Source organism: Mesoplodon mirus, assembly GCF_964341445.2.
Source record: "Mesoplodon mirus genome assembly, chromosome: 3".
Taxonomy (NCBI): Eukaryota; Metazoa; Chordata; class Mammalia; order Artiodactyla; family Ziphiidae; genus Mesoplodon; species Mesoplodon mirus.
The window spans coordinates 112,947,890-112,967,659 of NC_138978.1; the positions used below are offsets into that span (position 1 = coordinate 112,947,890).

Genomic DNA, 19,770 nt, shown 5'->3' on the forward strand with positions numbered 1-19,770 from the left:
GCACAGGCTTCAGTAGTTGTGGTGCATGGGCTCAGTAGTTGTGGCCTGCGGGTTCTAGAGCGCAGGCTCAGTAGTTGTGGCACATGGACTTAGTTGCTCCGCGGCATGTGGGATCTTCCTGGACCAGGGCTTGAACCCGTGTCCCCTCCATTGGCAGGCAGATTCTTAACCACTGCACCCACCAGGGAAGCCCCCGATAGAGTTTTAAAGATAAAAAAAGATAATATGGCATTGACTTGAAAACTGTAACATACTATATATAGAAAAGTTAAGTCAGTAATGAGATAGTGAGCTTTTTGAGTCATAGTTCATGCTAATACATTCTTTTGGTCTCTTTCTCAGGATTAACTATGGCTTCCTGTCTCTATTTGCATGTTGCTTCTATTCTTTTTCCCTCAGTTGCTGCTGATGCTAGAAGGACTGGTAGATGAACGGAGTCGGCTCAATGAGGCCTTACAAGCAGAGAGACAGCTCTATAGCAGTCTGGTGAAGTTCCATGCCCATCCAGAGAGGTAAGAGAGTGACTGCACTGTTTTTCCTTTTATTCCTCATTAAGTGCAGATGCTTACAGATGCTTACAGTATATAAGGAGGGAGATAAAGAAAAGCATAACTGGGACTACCCGACTTGTCACTAGTTGTAGGGATTGCTCTGAGCCTCAGTGTCTAAATCTAAAGTCAGGAGTAGCATCCATTTCATGTAGCTATTGCAAAGATCAAATGAGGAGACATGTCAGGTGTCTAAAATAATGCTTGCATATTGTAAGCACTCATTGTATGTTTCTTTCCTCTCTCTAATCCATGTCCTATTAAAGGCTGCTTCGTTATAAGACTATAAAGGGCACTGATACTCATTGAATATAACTGAAGAAGATATAATTGTTGTTATGGCTAATATTACCCCAGGATTACTCATAGCCATGATGATGAATCTATTTTCCTGTACCTCTTGATTTTTGGTCATGTATATTATATCCTTCTGGTTCATTTTATATTCCCTTAATTTTTTTTCTTATTTTGCCTTCCCTCCTAGCCCCTTTCTCTCTTTCCTAATTTTTATTCTTTTACTATTCAGTTTTTTCTAATTTATTTTTGAGTTAAAAATTTTTTTTTTCTTTCTCCTTCAAGAAAATGAAGGCAGAGGAAAGGTAAAATAGGACCACGTGTGGAACTTTATAAAGAATCTCTGCATCTTTGTGAACTGGATTCCTTTTCAGAGCGCTATCAATTTTTGGTAACAAATGAGAAAACAAATATCTTCAGTAGCAACCCTACTTGGCTCAATATCGATTCAGTTTGCATTTAGTTTTTCCTGGGTTTTGGCTTTTCAGAAACAAACGCTTTTAGTTAAAAAATGAAATTTCTCTTAGTGGGCTATAAGGGTGTGAGATAAATATTAGGAACTGTAATTTTATGTCAAATTGGCCCAGAATCTAGGATAAAGGGACAAACTTTACAGAAAGCAGGCCTTGCTAATCTATCAGCATTGAACACAAGGGCCACAACAAAGAACACATTCATTTACTGTGTCCTAGAGAACAATTACTCCAAAAGTCTCATGGCTCAGAGTGGCACTGATGGCTCTTTGGAAACATCTATGGACTCATTACATTGATGGCTAATCCATTTTCCTTCCATGTGTGGCATGTTTAATCAGCTCTGAGAGAGACCGAACTCTGCAGGTGGAACTAGAAGGGGCCCAGGTGATACGGAGTCGGCTAGAAGAAGTTCTTGGAAGAAGCCTGGAGCGCTTAAGCAGGCTGGAGACCCTGGCCGCCATTGGAGGTGGGGAACTGGAAAGTGTGCGAGTTCGTCACGAGCATGCCTTCTGAGCACTGGCGGGTCAGACTGCAGCCCGGGATGGAGACCCTTGTTTGCACTAACCAGAGAGCCTTGTCTGACTTTGGCAGAATTAAACAGTGACTTACTAATGATAGAACTGGTACAAGTAGCATCAACTACAAAGTGAAACTCACTTTAGTCTACCTGTATTTCACTGTACATAGCTGTCTATAAGTTGAATCGTGGAGGTTACAAAGTATATTTGCACACTATAAATCATTCCATTTTAGTTTTCCCACCTGCTTTCATTCTTTTCCCCAGCCCTTCCTTCTTTGCCCTCATCCCTTCTACAGGCCAATAAAGTTTATTCCTCCCCCACTTTCACAATCCATTTCATATGTTCCATATCATGTCATAAATGCATGCGTGTGTATTATTTTTGCCATTCAGTCAACTCCTGCTCTTTGAGTGAGAGCAATTTTTTAATCAAAAGTTTCAAGATAAGAGAGAGATAAGAGATTGAGAGTCTATAAGAATGACTTTGCAAAAGTGGTATAATCCTTATCAGAAGGTAACCAAAGCCAAGTCTTGCAATAGTAGACTGAAAGTATTTGGAAGGCCAAGTTAAAGAGCAGAGGCAAAGACTGTTAAAGTGTTTATAGTAAACCTTTACCTCTAATATTGTTTCAGAGTTGATTATTGAATGACAGCGAAATTAGATTAGGTGCAGATTAGATTCCATTAAAATTTTTTTCTTTAAGGGTGTAGTATTTAGTCAGAACACAACTTTAAGAAAGCTCCCAGGTCTTCCAGAGTCAGAATTCTCTATATAAAAAGATAATTTCAAACGTAATGTCCCCCTTTAAATTCAGTATTTCACCAAATAACTCATTATGACTAGAAGAAAATATTTCTTGTATTTTTTTCATTTGGTAATGGCACTAGATGGAGTCCTGTATTTTTTACATTTTAGTGCTCTTGCATTTCTCCATATTACAATAAGTAATAGGCTTCTGGCTTTGATGTGTTTTAATAGTTTAGAAAGAAATGTTGCAGATCTTTCTAGGTTTTGGTCATTGTCTCAATGCTTTCTTATTTCAACATGACATGTAAGGAAAGGGGACCTTGAGATTATACTTCTGGTATCTTAAATGTCAAGAGTATAAAAAGTAACCAAGGTTACTTTGTAGCCTTGCTAACCCATGAGGTTTGTTATTTCTGCTGGAATTAATTTCCTAGATTAGAAGCTGAGGTTTCAGTTTTTAAACATGGAATTTGGTGAATATGGATTGAGGCTCCTTAGCCCCATAAATGTGACTGAGTACCCTTTCTAAACGAGGGTGGAGCACAATGGTTTTTCTTTTTTCCCTCCATTTTTCACATGACACTTTTATTTCTTTCACATTCATGTGTTGACATGGCTTGCTTACCTTATAAATTCTGTCCAAGTTTCTGTAACCTTAGCCACTCCTGTAACAGATAGAGCATCTGTCACTCTAAAATGGACAGGGAAGAAAATATTCTACTGGAGAAACACCATGGAATTCTCTGATTAAGTATTGATAGTTTGTAAAAGATTGGTAGCCGTAAGCTTTCCTCTTAATGGAGAGCTTTCCAGTTTAATAGGCTTTGGGTGGTTCAGGGGTCATTTAAGAAAGAAGATTGGAAGTATAAGCAGAATCATCCATTTTTTCTTAGTCTTCCAATGTTTAGTGACCCTTTCCAGCTCTGTAACATTGTAGAAGTAAAGAGGAGGGTAATCGAGCTGCAGAAATATCACCCCACCAAAGACTAGCCTGTCATATGATTACAAGGCATTTAAGAAATGCCTTTCCTTATTTTTACTAATAGACCAATGACACTTTCTAAGTTTCCTATTAAGATTCAACCATGGGTGATATTTGGGTTCTAATGGCTCATAGTGATTACAGTAATTTATGTAAACTACTACTTCTGTTTCTGTCATTCTCCAACGAGAATAGGAATTTCCCTTGTTATCTTGAACAGTTGCTAAGTGTTAGAAATATTAAGGTAGTGGGGTGAATAATGAGAAACTCAACTTCCTACTGAATAGTGGACAAAATACGTAGATTGGGGGAGAAAGTAAGTGAATTCTAGTCCTGATTTGGATCTTGAAAAGATAGAGTAACTTGTGCTATAGCTACTTACCTTTGATATTGGTCCTTGGGAAACATTTTAGAAAATTAGGTGATTTAGTGGCACAAGAGAAATTAAAAGTTTGGTCTTGATAAAGTAGATGTGACTAAAATCTGGTACTGACTTTCTGGTCTGTATAGCTGGAATGAGGCTTGCAAACAGTGCTAACTGGAGAGAGCTTGCTGGTCTAACAATTTTGTGTGGTAATTCGGCATCTTATTAGAGAACATGATTCTAATGAATTTTGTTCTGTATTCCACAGATAGATGATGCTTTGGCCACATTATTCATATAATCATATTTACCATGCTCTAATATGATTCCATTCTCTCTTCAGGGGCACAGACATTTTCTCTTACTGAATTATTCTGCTTTTGCCAGGAATTTTTCAACCTTACAATAATTTTAGATAAAGCATTGTGTGCTTATAGAACCTTGTGCTTGAATAAAAAGCGTGAAAGAAAATGAAATGAAATTCTCACTCAGGCTATGCTTAATTGCAAGCATAGAACTTAAATTGAGAAAAACGCATATTGATGGATTTGGTCTTTCTCACATTTCCTTTTTGGTTGTAATGGTTGTAAGAGGTCAGGGTAGTTGAAGTCTATAGTTTTTAGAGCTAGAGAGTTGAAAAGGACCTCCAAGAAGATTTATTTAATGAGTGAAATGGAGTCCTTTTGACAGATATTTCCCCCTAAACTCTTTTGTATTACAGGTTTAAACTATATCATTGAAGTCTGGTGATTGCTAGTGCCTAGTATAAATCGACATTTTTCTGGTGTTCTCTTTTTAGCTATTTAGCCAAGTTATAACTTTTTCTGAAAAGGCCTGATGGGACTATTTTAACATTGTCAACCTTTTACTTTGATGGGGTGTACTTCTATCCTTATCCCCCCTGACCCAACCCTCTCCCACAGCCACCTCTCTTCATTCAGTTGTGGATGGTAGCAATATTTTTGGTTCCTCCACTTCCTCCTTCATGTTTTTAAAAGATTTGTCTTTGTCATTATGTATAGTGAGAGATCTGTTAAAGATCAAGGAAATCTTGACCTGGATAGGATATTAGATCCAAGCCACGAGTTTCCTTAGGAGGTTCTTTTGTTTATTCTACTTGCACAGTTTATACATAAATGGCAGATATATATAAAAGACCTATCACTTTTGTGCTTACTTATGCTTCTAATTCAGTATCTGGTTGAGAGGTTTGGTTCATAGCTTCAAAACAGTTCAAGAAAATTGATTTCAGTTCTCTCTGCTTCAGTCTTCTAGTTGGATCTAGAGTCTTCTGATTAGGGAAAGAAGGAATAGATCAGATTACACCCAAAATTGCTCCTTTCATTGAGGAATAAAGGTTGACTGACCTTCCTGAAGTCACTTCCCTTTGGACTGTAAGCCCTAGAGGAAACTATAATTTAATACCTTTGCTTTCCTTGAGCTAGTATTGGAAAACTCTAGTTCCTGTTGTTAGGATAAAGTTACTGATTTCTGGTTTCTTGGTCTTTTTATTTGAAAACGTCACAGACTCTTCATGTCCCTGAAAAACTCAAGTTGCCTCTTCAACTAGGGTCTCAGTAGTAATTCTAGAGGCCTGCAGGCAGTGTGCAGGGATATATGACAAACTTCCTAGGGAGTCGGGAAGGAATACAGTGACCCACATACTTTTAAAGTCCATTTTCCATCCTGCCTCATAGAAATGGCACTAGAGGTGGGATAAATGAAGTTAGCTTTCTTTTTCAGATACTAACATCCTCTGAGATAGAATCATATAGAGTATTTTCTCATTTCTCTTTGGGGTAGAGCTCAGAGGGCTTTTTTCCTCCCTTTGGTAGTATAGAACCATTTGTACTGTAGAAAGAATAGCTGGGAATACGGAGCCGCATATAAGCCAACCCAATTAAAAAACAGAAGGAATGAGTCAGTGGGATAGTACATCAGAGTGATTTCTGTGGGGTAATAGTTTCTGCATCTTAATGCTTTTTGGACTATGGATTTAAGCCACTCTCCCACTAGACTTTTGGAGCAATAACTTTTTTATGCCTTTTTTATTATGGTTGAAAGACTACCATGTTGCTTTTAAGTAGTTTGAGTATTGACGAAGGTAAGTTCTCAACTTCTTTCTATGTAATCACTGAGCCAGGATGAATTTCCCAAAGAAATTTCCCAAATAAAGCAAATTTATAATTTGCTTCCAACAAAGGATGAGAAGTGGAAGGGACACATAAAACTGTAGAGCAATACTAATGCTATTAGTATTGCTATTGACAATACTAATTTTATCAGATTTCAAATAAGAATAATTAAACTTATAAAGTGACATACTAATTCTTTTTGCATTACTTTCCCTTTTTGTTGTTTAAAGTCAAATTCCAGAAATAAAAATCTTTATCATACTGTTTTCTTCTTGCTAAAGCTGGAAGGATAAAATAGAAAGTTCATCAACATCAGAAAATGTTTGATCTAAAGTAATATGAAGAGTAGGGTTGTTAATTAAGTACATGAACCAAATGGACTTCCTTGTTCCCTTTGAGAACTCATGATTGTCTAGGAAATGCATATAGGTTTGTTTTTGGTATATTACATGAGTATACAGTGCTTCCTTTTGCAATTATCAAAATCACTGCTCTGAAATACCAACCTGTCTCTCAATCTGTGAACTTTAGAGCCATGTGTATATACAAATATGTTTTATAAACCATGAATTTCTGTCTTGTTTCCATGAAGTACTATCAGTTTCATAATAAAAGCAGGTTTACTTTTACCACTTAAAGTTTTGGTCTTAGGGCTGTTGAGAAAAATTAGAGTGATTCATAACAATTTAAATGAAGAAGGAAAGTGACATGTTAAATAATCCAGTAACGTGGTGCTAGATTATTTCTAGGACTATTTCCCCACCAAAACAAGCTGTAAATTTTCATTTCTTCATGGCACTGTGTTGTGTTAAATTGTGTTAACATTTGTGCTGAAATGGAGCGTGTACTTTTTTATATATAAGTGTTAGAATTTCAGCTACTTTAGTTGAGACACAGAAAATTGTCACTGATCCAATAAAATTATCAAAGGCCAAACAGTAACTATTTGGTTTCATTCTTAAAAGATTTATGAGGAAAGTAGAGAAAGCTCATATCTTTTTCTTTCCCTTATAGGAGAATCAGTCTATTGATTATTGTAATAAAATTCCAAGTCAAATAAGGCTCAAGAAATTTAACTAAAGAAAGGATGAGGAAGAAACCTGAATTTTTCTACTCTCAAGGAAGTGAGACTAAAGAAACAGCATTATACTTCCCCCAGAAATGTGAAATGGACTACTTTACCTTAAAAAAACATTTCTTGCTCTCCTTGCTGAAGCAAAGTAGTAGAAAGTGGGATGAAAATTCGAGGAGTCCATTGTTTTGGTGGGTGGTGCTGTCCCTGTGTATATTCCTGGAAAGGCCTGTTTCTTGTGTTCTTTGAGGAAAAAAGAGATCATAAGCAGGAAGAATTCCTTGACATTACAGACTTTTAAGTCACTGAAAACAGTTGCCTTCTGAATTGTAAGCTTGTAAGCTGGAAGGGTACCTAAGAGATGTTGCAATTTAAAGACAAAGATATACCATGAAGGGGCTTGACTGCAGACAACAGATTTCTAGCTACTTCAGTTCCAATATCAAAATCTGTCTAGTTAAAGAATTTTATTTCTTGGCAGAAGCTTATGGAAGATTATATGAAATCTTAACATTTTCTTATGGTCCAGAAGGGAATGGATGCAGGTAATACTGCAGTTTGATAGGAGACCTTTTTTTCTTTGATCCTCTCATGTAGCATCATAATATTTAAGTCATCAATAGTTGGTTCATGACGTGAACAGGTGAGAGTTCTTGTAATGAGCACATGGCAGAGTGCCTAGGAGTGAAAGTGAGGTGAGCCCAGAGGACATAAGAGCCTGGCACTGAGGGAAAAACAGCCGGGCACTTGTCACTGCAAACTTGTTCGTGCTGTAAAGTTTAGCTCTTTGAATCCCCTTTCAAAATAGTCAAATAGGACTCCTATGTTCTGAGTAACTTTATGGGAAAATATTACTCCTTTTCTGTTGGTTGCGTATAAATGGCTTAAAAAGGAAACAATAATGATGGTAGAGTAGAATTTGGAGAATATGGTCTTGTTGCAGCCCAGTTGGGACTCATTACTGAAGAATTAAAATAACACTTCATGACTTTCCCTCAAGGCTTATTTGTGCATGATGGAGTTTTAAGGCAGTTATTATTTAATGATGATGAATCCTATTTGTAAAACCTATTCAAAAGAGTTCATCTTAATCTACTGATAGATCTGTGTTTTTTCAACTGTCCTGCAAAGTAGGGAGAACATAAGAGTGTTACTTCAAACCTCCTGTTGGGGAAACATATTCAGCAGTGAAAAAATACAGATAGACTCGATTAAGATCATCCAGTAAAAACATTAGGTATAGAATTTTCTTCTGCTGAGTACTTTTAGGTTCTACGGTCTTTTTCTACCCTCAACTTTTCAGCCCATAGACCAGTTTACCAACAATAATTTAAAACAATAATAATAATGCAATATACTGAGTACACAGTATATGCCAACCACTATTCTAAGCCCTTCAAAAGCACCAAACCCTTGAAAGTTGACAGGTGTATGGAGTGGATATTACTATTAATCCTAATTAATAAGTGATGGAACTGAGTTACAGAAAGGTGGTGATTTGTCTAAAGTCACGTATCTAATGATGGGAGCAAAAATCTAACCTAGACAATCTGGCTCCAGAGTCCATGTTCTCAATAATTATGCCATCCTCAATTTAGAAAGCACAGAAGTATGAATTTTTGCCTTGATGAAACAAAAGACCTTATTCTTGCATACCACTTAAATTTTTGCCCAAGGATTTTATAGTATTATAGAAGTTTATTTCTATACATTTTATAGAGTCAGGTAGTTGGTAGAAAATAATTTTCTAAATCTAAGAAACAGAAGTTTTGGTACCACCTCCATTATGTGTGGTTCAGAACCTAGAAACTTGGAAGAACCACAACTTGAGAAACTACCATCGAAGCCTCAAATAAAAGGTTTTAATAAAATTTCCAGTCTAACATGTAAAACTTAATCCTGGAGATAAAACCTGGAGAAGCAAGTTAAATTTGAATGAACAGATTCTTAGCTTTCAGAAATTCTAAAGGCGGCAGACCATTTTATTTATTTATCAAACATAAGCACTCACTTCATCAATATATAGTACCTTTAAATTAGAAATTTAAAGTACTATTCCAACTTAGTTCTGAAGACAGTGTTTTGTTGCTTTGTGAAAGCACAGAAAAGCGTATCCTCCACAAAAGAGAAGTCCTTTATTGTCATTTTAAAAAAACCAGAAATGGTAGAAACAGAAAGAGGAATGGCTAATATAAACTTATAGATAGGACCTTGTGTGGGATAACTTATTCCAATGTTTTCTATAAACTTTTTTTTTAACTTTACCCCTCAAACAAGCACACACAAAAAAGGCTTTAGCATTCTACTTCAAATTGGTAAAGGGCTGAGCAACTCTTAAAGCTGCCCTGAAGGAAGTATGGCAGACTAAGCTAGATGAAAAAATGAATGAGGAAAACAAAACCCCTAGTAGTAGAATGTCAGGATGAAACGGGCATTTTTGCTTTGTCTCCACTTAACTCCTGATGAAGTCAAAATCATGGTATCCTGCCCCAGAGTGAATTAAAGAGGGAACATTATGTAGAAATGGAGATGTGGCATCAGAAAGGTTGACAAAGGTAAGTGGAGGGCAGAAAGGGTTAGACAAAAGCCTTCAAGGCCAGTGACAATCACTCTTTCTAATCCCCACTTACCTTACTTCTGGAACCTAGTACAGGAATCATCATGGGATGTGGGCCCAGAGTGGTATGGGGGTGAGGATCCTGACCTCATAGAGCTGAACCTTCTTCAACCACAGGATCATTCTCTAGTCCAACACTCAGAAGGGGAACAGTGTGAAAAGTGTGTTTTCTTAATCTATCACTGAGTGGGACAATTCATTTTCTTTGCGGGGAAAGAAAAACATTCTGATCTCTATTGCTGTACAGGGAAAGATTTTCCAAAATGAGCATAATATGATAGGGATGTCCTCAAGTGAATTAGCATCCTGGGTTCAGTGAGTTTCCAAAGCAGCCACAGCTTAGGAATTGTGTTCATTCACCTCTACACAACCAGTGTTCTGAATAAGATGGTTCTAGGGCTGGTTTGAAAAAGTAAGTATTGGAAATCCCTACTGTACACAGCCTGCCAAGGATCTCTAAAGATGCTGAATGGTAAAGGTGCCTCCTTGTGAGTAGGGCTTTATTGAATAGAGTACTGCCTTAGTCCAAAGTTAACACAACATTCACAGTAAAGACCAGGGAATAAGTCAAAAGATTAAGCTGTTAGGAGCTTAATGAGATTGGCCTGGGCCATTGTGAATCCCTGGTATAAACTTGCAGATGCCAAGAGATGGAACATAAGTGTGAACTGGCCCTGTTCACCTTACCTGTTGAGGGTAGTGAATGCTCATTATTCATGCAGAGCCTTTCATTCACAGATGTCTGAGCTCAGGAGCAGGTTCTTTACTCTTGGAGGAAGAGACAAAGATCTGATTTGTCACCAGAGGGAACAGTGAGTTGCCTCTGCCTGAAAGCCCAGAGACTTGCCATCTTTGGCACAGCTCTTACCTAGAACTAGCTACGTAACCTAGGTCAAGCCACCTAATCTCTTTGAGGCCCAGGTTTCCCGGCAGTCATAAGAGGAGTTTTAACAGGTTGGTTGCTGAGGCCAGGGTCAAAACTAGATCTCAAAGTTCTCTAACTTGGGCAGGTTCTGTAAGACCCGGGGAGTGTCACGGTAGATTTTCTTTGGTTTCCAAATGAATTAACCACTATAAATTCCTACACTTTCAGAAGAAATCAGTAATGTGGGCCACTGGTCTCAATCTAAAATTTGATGAATGGTCTTATTTTAACATATGTGGAGAAGAAGAAATGCCCTAGATTTGTGCTGTCTGATATGGTAGCCACCAGCCATGTGTGGCTATTTGAATTAAATTTAAATTAATTTAAATTAAAAAATCAGTTCCTCAATCATGCTAGCCACATTTCAAGTGCTCAGTAGCCACATGTGACTAGTGCCTACTGAATTCAACAGCAGAGACATAAAATCACAGAAACTTCTATTGGTCAGCACTGCCCTAGACCTTTACCTGGACCATGAACTGCAACTACTTGTCCCTTAGTGCAGGGCATAGATGTTTGCACCCCAGGGTGACTGTGTTCATCTTTGGGGAATGGAAGAATGGATTAAATTCCATTTGGACAAAGCAGTGCAGGAAACCCTTCAGGCACAGGATGTTGGCATTGGACAAGAGTTTGAGGGAGGTGGGAGGAGGGGAGGTTAGAGGAAGGGGTTAGGAAACAGCTGAACTGTTTGTTCTCTGCCACAGGGCTGGACTAGACCTGAGCTTCTGTAGGACACAGGACACTTAGAGGAGGGTTCCTCAGCAAGATTATCACCCCACTCATGACTGATCCCAGCAATGGAAAAGTGTGAGAGGAGCCTGGTTGCCCTAATCCCAAGGAAATCAGGGACCCTCTCAGCACTCAATGGTGGGAAAAAGTTGTCACGTTGGGCCCGTGTCACAATAGGGAAAGTTATTACATAGACAGTCAGTGGCTGGAGGGGAATAATTCTGTCTTTCTGGAAATGAGTGAGGGGGGTAACCACTCTATCTAACAGTCTGCTTCTTAGGTACAGGTCTGTGCAGTCAAGCCAGCTTATGTTTTGAGGTTTAAGCTTGAGTGTTAGCAAGAAAGTATCAGTGATATGGTGAAAAAGCTTTTCTACAGAGTTGGTACCTTAGTGCTGCTTTCCCTGCTGGCTAGGGGGCCATCCACGTGGGGAAGGGAAGAAATCAGAGGCAGATGGCAAAAAGAGTGTAATTTTAGCTGCTGTCTGGAAAGCACGTGTGAAGAGAGTCACCTTTGTCTTCTGGACCTACTTCTAGGTGCAGCTGCAGGGGACGACACAGAGGATGCGAGCACAGAGTTCACCGACAGTATTGAGGAGGAGGCTGCACACAATAGCCACCAGCAAGTAAGTCCAAGTCAGGTGCTGGGGCCCCAGGGTGCAGAGCTCATAGCCCTTTGGGGACTGGTGGTCTCCTGCAGCCCTTGTGGGCCTGGAGTGAGAAGCTTTCTTTTTAGATAAACCACTTCCCAGTCTTCTTCCTGCCCTCCCAGCCACCTTGCCAACTCCTATCCTCACTCCATTTTTCTTTCCAATCCACCCATTTTACTCCTTGTATCTTGTGTTCCTGCTCCCTGCCCCCTCCTACCCTCCTTTGCTCCTATGTACCGTCTATAGCTATAGCTTCAGAAGAATTTTTACTTACAACAAGACCTGAACACTTACACTCTTGGGCTTTTGTAACTGAAACACATCACAGAAGACAGGGAGTCATCGAAGGGCTACTTGGGGAGGTGGCAGGCCTAGGACCTGCTTCAGGAGAGTGTTTTCTGAGGAACTCCAAGAGGATCGGAATACTTCCAAAGCAGGGATCATTCTCAGTGAAGTCTCACTATATAAAAGAGAACCTTGTTGGACAACCTGACAATCTACCCAGGTTGTGACACGTCAATGACCAGCAGATGACACTTCAAGAGCAAGCCCCTGTCAAACCTCAGAACTTGGTACCCAAGGCTAAAACATTGTTCCCACCAACCATCAGTGAAGGTGTAATCAGCATTTTCTCAAGCTCAAGAGCAGAATGTCCTAGACCTCAGAGATTAAGTCACCAACAGTGATCCCATAGCACCCACTGGAACTCCTATGTGTCTTCACCTTGCCCAGTGACATTTAGCAATCACATGTCCTGGATGGACCAGGCCTGCGACTCTCTGAGTTTTTAAGGGGAAATTGGATCATTGGTATCTGTCCTTCTGCAGAAGCAGCTGGGCTTTTCCAGTGATAGTCTCCTTGGAGCTATTAGGGAAACTATAGGGGACATGAGGCTTTCTGGGTCTGCCTCTTCATCTCCTGCATAAGAAAAAGAGGAGACATCTAATAAACCAACAGAAAGACCCAAGTGAGCAGTCCCCAGATCTCACAGGATTTGGCACAGTCTTTGACTCTTAAGGACACAAGCAGTTGTCTGGAATACCTCACATCCTCAGCACAGTTTCTTTACCTTCTACCAAGATTCCCTTTTTGCTGCTCTAGACACACCTGACCCTAACTTCTCCCTTGAGTTCCTGCATGAACTCCACTTCTCTTTTTGCTTGGACAGCTTCTTCTGAGTCCTGCTAAGCGGTACTTGTAACTTTAATTATGTACGCCACTGCCCCTCTGGACAGATCCCTTACCTCTCACTCCCTGATTTCACTGAGGATCTTGGGTGAGAGAGAGGGATATGCAGGATGAGAAAATATCCACTCTAACACAAAGCTAGATTGGGATGTCAGCAGATCACTGATGGTTATTGCTACTCTGGGTCAGGGTTAACTTCAGAATAAGTGAACAGGAGACACAGATATGGAGAGAACCAGATTCTGACTGATGTGGTCCAAACTATCCCTGATAGCACGAGTTCTTCACTCTGCTTCTCAGTTATAGGCAAACTGGTTTGTAAAGTCACTTCTTCCTCAACCTTCTTTTCTATAGCTGAGCGTGGAGAAAATGATCAGACAACATTTTGAGGTCAGTCCAAGCCTGGAATAAACCTTTACATTGGGGCATTTGTACTTCCCTTGCAATGTCTTCCCTATCACCTGGCATAGGAGATACTTAATAAGTTAGACAAGTATTTACCTGTTGGATGAAAAATATCTTGGGTAAGCACTGTTTTTCTCTGTATCCCCTTTCCTTGAAAATCAATCTTCAGTTTTGGGGAAAGAGGTGTGTGAAATCATTGTAAACTTACTTCAACTTTTCTGAAGTTTGTTGGTGTGACTCTCCTGCTACCAATTAAATAAAGCTTTTTTTGTCATAACTGTTTTGTGTCCAGATTCTCAAAAATGTGTTTGCTTGTTTCCCGGGAACTGGTCCCTTAAGATTGAGCTCTGAGCTTCTCCTATTTGTGTCCTTGGGAGGTAGACCTTATTCTCAACACCAAGCTCCCTTCCCACCTCAAGCATAGGCACACTTCTCCTAACAAACACATCCAACTTTGTGTGCCTTTTAAGGCAAGAACCACCTTTTGGCCAAAGCAGATTGGTTCATCTTTATTTTTGGACTCACCCTCCTCAGGAAGTGCCAGGCCTGGCTGGCCATGATGGTACTTGTCCTCAGATACCTCTCACACAATTCCATTCCCAATCAAATGTAAGATCTGTAACAAATACCTAGGAAGTTCCTGTGAAAGAAACTAGAGTAATCAATCATTGCCTTTCTTCGTTCGAATTTTTGCAATGGAGAAAAGTTAATCAACAATCAAAATTGCAAAGGAGAGTCAGTGATGAACTTGAAAAAAGATAATTTTTAATACCCTAATGCTGTCTGAGAAATGAACTACACTGTGGGAGGTATGAAGGAGTAGGCCTAAAACAAAACCACTCTATTCAAATAAGAGACCAGATCTGCACATTGATCTCCATGGGGCAAATGAAAAACCAGCACACAAAAAAAGTTGAATTATACCATGGAAGCAAAAGAATAGATGAATTAGGAGATGTGAAAAACAACCACAGCAACAACTACCTATAAGAGATGTAATTAACAATAGAACTAAAGGATTCATACTACCACCACATACACTGGAAGCCCTGGGGTTTTACTTCAGGAAAAACAATAGAAATACTAGCTTTCCGTAGATGTTAAAGAAAAAAAAATAAAAAGGTTAGATCCTGAGTCACTTTTCATGCATTTACATTTAAATTTTACAGACAAGGCAGCTAAAGTAAACTCCCTTGGACATGGAAATATGAAAAGGCAAATTAGCCTGGGAACAAATCAGACCTCTGTTTTCTCATTTAAAAGTAAGAAATCGGACCAGATGAACCTTAAGGTCCCTTCTGGTATTAACATTCCATGGGTCTTATTTTTTCTTTTTAAAGAAAGTAGGTATATTTAAATCAATAGATGATAACATACATCTAGAAGGCACTTTAAAAATAGATGGTATCATTAAAGTTAGACATTTTTAAGCAGAAGGAACCCTTAAGGTTTAGAAAAGAATAAGTGTGTCCACATTCAAAGCTGATGACATTGTTTAGTTAGTTGCAAAGAGTTTATTTAGAAAGGTAATGTCAATTTAAACGAAGGGTGAGGTCATAAACTTTCAAAAGTGGTTTTATCCAGTCCCCCTTCCTTTATTTTGACCCAAGTGCTTCGTGGCACATGTGGGGATGGCCACCAGTCCAACTAAGCCTGGCAGTAGAACCATAGAAACACATTCCCAGGAGCCTCTCAAATCTCAGGCTTACAACCCCAGGTGGGATTGGATGCCTAGGAAATGAGCACCTGTGTGAGGCATCTCTTTCTTCTTTGACGTGGGTGCGTATCTCGCACATCCCTACAACCTCAACTGCTATGCTACTAAATGCTTTTACACATACGTGCCATATGAATCAACCCCGCAACATACCTGAAACCTAGATTTTATCATGCTGTTATGAGGTCCAAAGCAACAGTCAATGGCTTTGTGCCAAGCCAAGCAGCTGTTAATCACTGATCCATTTAAGCTCCTCTGAGCCCTGTTCTGTCCAATATATCAATATTTCTGACCTAAATGAAGCAATAAATCACATAATTAATTCTACAAATCATCCCTAATCAAGTGGCCACAACATGATTTATGGAGATGCACATAAATATTTTGATGACTTTGATGATTGTGAAATGATTCTGTATAGCGGGAATGAATTTGTGACAGGTACAAGTCATTATAGAGATAAAAGAAAACAATATGACCCAGAAATAGCTGTGGGGAGAGTTGAAAAATTGGGAGGTCAAAATTGACCTGAAGTTAAGTAAAACCCAAAAATGCTGCCACTGAAAGGAAAAATAAGCCAATATGACATTGGGACATAAGATTAATATTCGACAGACAGGCAAGAAATTCACATACTAAAATGATTAGTCATACACTAAGTAGATTATCATACTCATGTTTTGGTTTCTAAACTTTTAAAAGCATGGGAAAAGCTGGAGAGGAGCCCAAGACGAACAATAAAAAAGTTTAAAAGTTAAAAAAGTAATTTTTAAAAATTATTTATTTATTTTTATTTTGTTTATTTTTGGCTGCATTGGGTCTTCGCTGCTGTGCGTGGGTTTCTCATTGCGGTGGCTTCTCTTGTTGCAGAGTGTGGGCTCTAGGTGTGCGGGCTTCAGTAATTGTGGCACACGGGCTCAGTAGTTGTGGCTCACAGGCTCTAGAGCGCAGGCTCTGTAGTTGTGGCACACGGGCTTAGTTGATCCGTGGCATGTGGGATATTCCCAAACCAGGGCTTGAACCCGTGTCCCCTGCATTGGCAGGCAGATTCTTAACCACTGTGCCACCAAGGACGCCCTAAAATATTATCTGAGGAAAAACTATACAATCTGCTTTAGTTGAACATTAAGGAGTAACTTCAAGAGTATCCTCAAAAAACAAAGGTGATGGGAAATTGCTTCTGCTTGTTTTCTTCTCACGTGCTTAGATTTGTAGAGAGAGTTTGGCTGGCAACATCAGCATAGGGTGATAACCAACAAGGGAAATTGGTTGCTAGGCAGGTGGCCTCACTTTAACTTCTCAGCAATTGTAGAATGTGATTCGCCTGTTGCCAATGAAATTAAGGTTGCTTTGTCTTAACTGTAGCTCCGCCTATACCCTAATTCTCTGACTATGACTCCTGATTCCTGAGTGCCCAGATCCTTCCTCATAATCATCCTTTTTGGAGTCTGAGTTACAGCCTCAGGCTTTGAGCTTTGGTATCTTAGCCATGATCTTTGCAGTCAAGGACTCAAGTGTTGAGCTGATGAAGCTTGCTGACTGTGAGAAGACTCCAGGAGAACTCTGTCCCCTTAGAAAGAGAAGAATCACAGCATCCACACTCTCCAGTCCTGTTTAAACCTCATTTGTTTGCTTTTGTTTTAAATTTGTTGTGTGCTTGTGTTTTTTTCCTCACCCACCTCTGCCCGTGGCAACAATTCTCCCTGCTTGTGTGGTATATCCTCTCACCCAAACCAGTCTCCAGGGCCCTTATGGCTGAGGAGTCCTAGAGGGGGAGTTCCTTTTAGGTCTGCCTGTTTTGGTCCCCTAGAAGGCTGCCTTTGTGATCTGATGTTCCTTGTAGATCCTCTTCAATGCACTAACTTCTTTAAACCATGATTTTCTTTCAGCTCATCAAGGTAGCTTTGGAGAAAAGCCTGGCAGCTGTGGAGACCCAGAACGTATCTCTTGCCCCTCCGTCCACAACAGAAGGGGACAGTAACAGGGGTCTTCAGGAGGAAATGCTCCACCTGAGGGCTGAGACTCACCAGCTCTTAGAGGAGAAGAGGAAAGCTGAGGGGGAACTGAAGGAGCTAAAGGCTCAAATTGAGGAAGCAGGATTCTCCTCTGTGGCCCACATCAGGTAGGATGTGCACCAGAGAAGGGGAGCCTGCTGATGGAGAGGCTACCATAGCCAAGGGACTCACCTTGCTGCTGCCAAGGCATTTGTGCTGCCATGGGGCTTCTTGATCCACATCCCATGCTCCGTGCATTAATTGTTCTATAAATTCTTAGAAAAGTTAATAATATTGGATAATGGGGATTATCAATAATTACCATTCAAACTATTCAAATAAATCTGGTCTTAATTCAGTATAATAATGTCCATTATTAGCTATACATATATGACTGCCATGAGTGGAAATCTAGTTGTATGACTCACATTGCTCTTTTGAATTGACTGTGACATGTAAGGAATCTTCTGCTACCCAAGATGCTTCACTGCTATATGCAGAACCAGAATAGTCCACGAGGAGGAGGATTTATACAGAGGCCCTTCCACCTCCACTCAGCTCTCTCTCAGCAGCACAAATCCTTAAATCACAGAATAGCAATTTTAATAATCTCTGCTGTTTTATTTATTTGCAAAAGTGGTAAGGAGCTTATTCACTGGCTAGATTGACCACTCTGTCTTTAATGGCTTTTTTTCAAAAGATGCTTGGGGAACATAGGGCTAATCCATTTATTCATTCATCCCTGAGGGTCATAATCATATGGCCTGCTGTTTAGAACACAGCTGTGCAGATGTACAACTTCTAATTCATGCCCTATTGTTTCCCTGCCTATTATGTGCCACTTAAATGTCCCTGAATCATAGAATAATATTAGTACAGAAGAGGACCTTGGCATCCAGCATAATGTCTTATTTCATAGTTGAGGAAACTCTGGCCTAAAAAGTTCTGGTAACTTGCTCAAGGTTGCATAATAATCCCTGGCTAGACCCCTGGCTCCCAATTATTAAATTATAAACCTTTTCTTCTATACTGTATACTTTGTCAAACAATTTTTGAAATACTCTTGTGATCATTCTTAATGTTGGTTCTTTTACTCTGAATTATCATGATATTTCTTTTCTTCAATTCTACTTAAGTTAAAGCTTAAGTTTGACTTAAACTTTGTTATATGTAAACTTTGTTGTGCTATCATTGTGAGAACAATGCATCTCTTTTGATCCTACAGTTGAATATACAGTCCAACCAAATGTAGTACCTTCATGAATTATTTTCCTTTTTCCTCAGAGTTACTAACCTAAAACTGATTGAACTCTTCATCCAACCTGAAGAACCACTGATACTGTAGAAGATAGAATCTATGTAATTCGTAGTCCCTCTTGTGAGATTTTGTTGAACATTGCTGTTGTTAGTTTGTATTGTGAACACAGCAAATATAAAGTTATGACATAATATTAAATATTAAATATTCTTCTTTATACCACACATGTGCCCCTTTCTTTCCCTTTTACACATCAGTTTTGGTAAAATACCTGTCCCACTTTTCTCCATTGAAACTCTCATAGACGATCTCTCTGACTCCTGTGTCCTAAAGCATTTTCATCCTTGATTCATGCTAGACAAGCTCTGCTCTATTCCAAAACTTCAGGATCTGAGAAACCCAGTCTAGAGGCATAGCCAACTGCTGGTCCTTCAGGCTATGAATTATTACTTCCTTTGCCTCTTCTGGTCAGCAGTTCTCAATTTAACGTGCTTAAGAATCACCTGTGGAACTTAAGTAAAATGTCGATTTGTAGGCCTTAGCTCTAAAGATTTTTAGACAAGCACCTCCTAGGATTCTGCTGTTAGTATTCCTCAGATCTGCAGCTAGTATGAGCAGGATTAAATGACTTCTCTGTTGCAGACACCGAGCCAGCCATGCCACTTATGTAATTTCATGTAAGCATCCAATAACTCCACTAGGTCAGTGTTAGAGGTTAAGTGAACTGCCTTTTTAAGTAAATTGCCTTTTTAAAGCCGTATTTTTTATTGCTTCCACCCAGTCCTAGTGAAATGTTTGGTGGGAGGAAAGGCTGCGTCTAGAATGTCTTGGTGAAAATTAGTTATTTAGTCCATTTTATTTCCTCAACAAATATGAATATTTTATGCGCAGCTGGCACTGTGGAGGTTCTGGAGATACAGGGTGAACAGGACACGCAGAATCCCTGTGTTCATGAAGATGATCTCCTATCACAGGAGCCAGACGTAAAGCAAATAATTAACATAAGTACATTTGATTATAGTTGTGATTAGTGTTGTTTATTTCTTCTGTGTTCTTAGGTCCAAATTTCTCATCCAGTAGTTGAAAAGTGACTGATGATAATTAATAGAACTGTAGAATCCATAATAATAAATTTGTCCCAATGTC

General features: G+C 39.3%; 1 protein-coding gene across 22 annotated transcripts in view; it reads left to right on the plus strand.

The window, feature by feature from the left end:
* The window catches only part of PDE4DIP (phosphodiesterase 4D interacting protein), a gene marked incomplete at both ends in the record, with an annotated part of 223,864 nt that overhangs the window by 151,432 nt on the left and 52,662 nt on the right, over nucleotides 1-19,770 (plus strand). For 20 of the 22 annotated variants that reach the window (XM_082614143.1, XM_082614148.1, XM_082614149.1 and 17 more), the window contains 4 exons: nucleotides 400-512; nucleotides 1,657-1,784; nucleotides 11,950-12,038; nucleotides 17,262-17,494. In XM_082614143.1, coding sequence (XP_082470269.1) covers nucleotides 400-512; nucleotides 1,657-1,784; nucleotides 11,950-12,038; nucleotides 17,262-17,494 — 563 coding nt within the window. Of the gene's footprint in view, nucleotides 1-399; nucleotides 513-1,656; nucleotides 2,160-11,949; nucleotides 12,039-13,604; nucleotides 13,690-17,261; nucleotides 17,495-19,770 lie in introns of those variants that run through there. The other 2 variants (XM_082614134.1, XM_082614135.1) reach the window with 2 other exon arrangements.